Source organism: Vicia villosa, unplaced genomic scaffold, assembly GCF_029867415.1.
Source record: "Vicia villosa cultivar HV-30 ecotype Madison, WI unplaced genomic scaffold, Vvil1.0 ctg.003326F_1_1, whole genome shotgun sequence".
Taxonomy (NCBI): Eukaryota; Viridiplantae; Streptophyta; class Magnoliopsida; order Fabales; family Fabaceae; genus Vicia; species Vicia villosa.
The window spans coordinates 165285-168055 of NW_026706176.1; the positions used below are offsets into that span (position 1 = coordinate 165285).

General features: G+C 34.2%; 1 protein-coding gene across 1 annotated transcript; it reads left to right on the forward strand.

Annotated features, from left to right (window-relative positions):
* Nucleotides 1-1346: 1346 nt before the first annotated feature.
* LOC131640806 (uncharacterized) lies at nt 1347-2434 on the forward strand. The gene is made up of 4 exons (XM_058911185.1): nt 1347-1550; nt 1635-1943; nt 2022-2138; nt 2225-2434. Exons 1-4 carry the CDS (start codon nt 1347-1349, stop codon nt 2432-2434), a joined length of 840 nt encoding a protein of 279 aa, XP_058767168.1.
* The last annotated feature ends 337 nt before the right edge of the window (nt 2435-2771 follow it).

Genomic DNA, 2771 nt, shown 5'->3' on the forward strand with positions numbered 1-2771 from the left:
CAATATCAAGGGATGAACGGGAGCAAGTGCATTTGTATGTTCTGCATAATGCTAGTGAGGTTGAGCCATATGTTGAAATGCACAAGGTTGTACTCCGAGGGTTAAATCAGAACATAAATGAAAATTGGATAGTACGAGAGCACAATCAAATTTTTATACAATGGTTTAAGGATCATATTTATTCAAAGCGCTCTTCAGATCCCGCTTCAATAACAGAAAGGTTGAGATGTTTGGCATATGGTCCAAGTTTGCATGTGTTTTCTCACATCGCATACGCAATAAATGGATACACATTTTATACCAAAGAACAAGATGATAAAAGTACAATGCAAAATAGTGGTGTCACCGTGCTAGCTGAAGCAATGCACATATCAAGTATGAAGGACTTAAACCCCAAATATGCAAATCTGTCATATTTTGGGTTATTGAGCACATTTGGGTGTTTGGTTACGAGAAGTTTAAGATTCCTATCTTTGGTTGCAAGTGGGTAAATAGTAGTGGCATACGAATGGATAAGTCAGGATTTCTAAAAGTTGATCTTAATAGAGTGGGGTACAAAGACGAGCCTTTTATTCTAGCATCTCAAGCTAAACAAATGTTTTATGTCACTGACTCGACGAGTACGAAATGGTCTATAGTGCTTTTATCTAACAAAGTGGTTGATGATACCGGTGTAGATCAAGGTGATATTGATGTTGAGAATCAGTCAAGTGTTAGACAGAATGATCAAGATGAGAATAGTATAACGGATGATCATATATCAGAAAGGATCATGATGAGGGAATTTGGATCAATTCTGACGTCCGCATTGCTAAGAAACAAGTAATTCGTATTTCAACCAAGAAAAGAAATAGATGTTAGTGAAAGAAGTAATATCATAAAATATTATATATTATGTCATTGTCAATAAATTTATATGATGTGTCACGTGTTTTTCTAGTTATTTGTATATGTGTCTGTAATTTATGTGCGTATTTGGTTCGTGTTCTGCTGTGTGAGTGATATTTAGTACCTATTTTTTTGTTTTATTTTCAATGTTCATCGTGTTATCCTATGATTACTATATGATAATATTTGATAATGTAACTATGTGAGTGTTACTAGTATGTTTGATTGTGTTAATCAATAAATTATTGTGTACAGTAAAATCTTATGATGTAATAAGTTTATGTTTTATATTCATTTGATTATGGAATTTTATGAGTGTCAATTGATTATGTTTTTCTTTATTATAGGTTAATTAGATGGCTAGTAACGAGGATCAACCACATGATGATGCTATTTATGATGGAGATCATGAGAACATTGTTGATCAGAAAGCATAAATTAGAAGAGGAATAACACTTATGAAGAAAGTCATTCGTGATAGAGACCGAGGCATACTATTAGATGCGCATTGGAGCGAAAGTGGCCTACTAATTGAGCCTAACGGTTCAAAGATTACAAGTTTTATTGGTGCACTCGTAAGGAATGCAATTCCAATTATTTGTGATGATTGGAGAGATACAAATTTAAAAGAAGCTAAAGACAAACTTTGGATTGAGATACAGGTACCATATGTGATGTTATTTGTTTTTAATGACGATTACGTCTTTAAATTACTTGTACTAACGCACAGTGTATGTTTTTTGTAGAGGAGTTTCAACAACGTGGAGGATAATAGAAGAAAAATTTGTCTCAGATTGGCCGAAAGACTACTAAGAGGGTTTAGGACTTTTTTAACTAGGAGATATCTTATGGATGCGAAGAAAAATTTTGTTGATGCAGAGTATCCAAAAAGATATAGCAGTTTGATTGCACCTGAAGAATGGGTAACGTTTAAAGCAAAACGAAAAAACCCAAAATTTCGGAGTAGAAGTGAAACAAATCGGCAAAGAGCATCAGGTCCCCCATATCCATACAGAAAAGGGCGTATGGGATATGGACGCTTAGAACAGTCTATTGTAAGTATCTATAAATTTCAATGTTATATTTGTTCATCGTGAGTTATATTTGATCACATTATTTGGCTTAATGTGTAGTTAACAAGGGAGAGTAGTTCTGAAACATCTGTTCTTCCACATGTTTTGTGGAAGAAAGCCCGTGTGGGAAAGGATGGAGTTGTCAAAGAAGATGTTCAAAAAGTTTTTGAAAAATGCGTAAGTATAGCATTATTTCTTTCATTAAATCAAAAGTTTAGTAACATATTATTAAGACAAATTTTGAATATTCATATGAATTTCAGGAGACTCTATCTCAGTCTATATCTCCAGATGAAGGCAATGATTGCAGGAGCATACTTAGCCGCGCATTAGATATTCCTGAATATTCTGGTCGGGTGAGGGATAAGGGATTTGGAATCACTCCAACATCCTTGAAGATGAAAAAACAGAAGGCTCCTATAGAGAACTGCAAGAAACCTTGTATGCACTACAAGCTGAAGTCCGCGAATTGAAAAGGGAAAAAGAATTAAGAGAGCAAGCTTTAGGTTGTAAAGCTACTAGTGACAAAGGTAGTATCGGTTGTAATTTTCAACCGGATCTTCCAGAGGTAATTATATATATTATTATGAAATTAAAGTAGCTTAATTTATTTAATTGAAATATATACACAATAACAATTTGAAATTTATTATTGGTTTTAGGGCATTTCACCTTGCCAACTCTACTTATCGTCACTGACTTATCGGATGGTTGGCAAGGGAAAATTGCATAACACTTTGGGAGAATTACTTCACACTAGACCGCTCCCTACTAGCTGTTTGAAAGTATCGGTTGACATTGCTTTAGAGA

Excerpts from the sequence above, each read along its gene's own strand:
- LOC131640806 (XM_058911185.1), top strand. The coding sequence starts at position 1,347 with ATGAAGAAAGTCATTCGTGATAGAGACCGAGGCATACTATTAGATGCG. Across the intron at positions 1,551-1,634 it reads AACTTTGGATTGAGATACAG|AGGAGTTTCAACAACGTGGA; the intron begins GTACCATATGTG and ends TGTTTTTTGTAG. Across the intron at positions 2,139-2,224 it reads AAAAAGTTTTTGAAAAATGC|GAGACTCTATCTCAGTCTAT; the intron begins GTAAGTATAGCA and ends TATGAATTTCAG.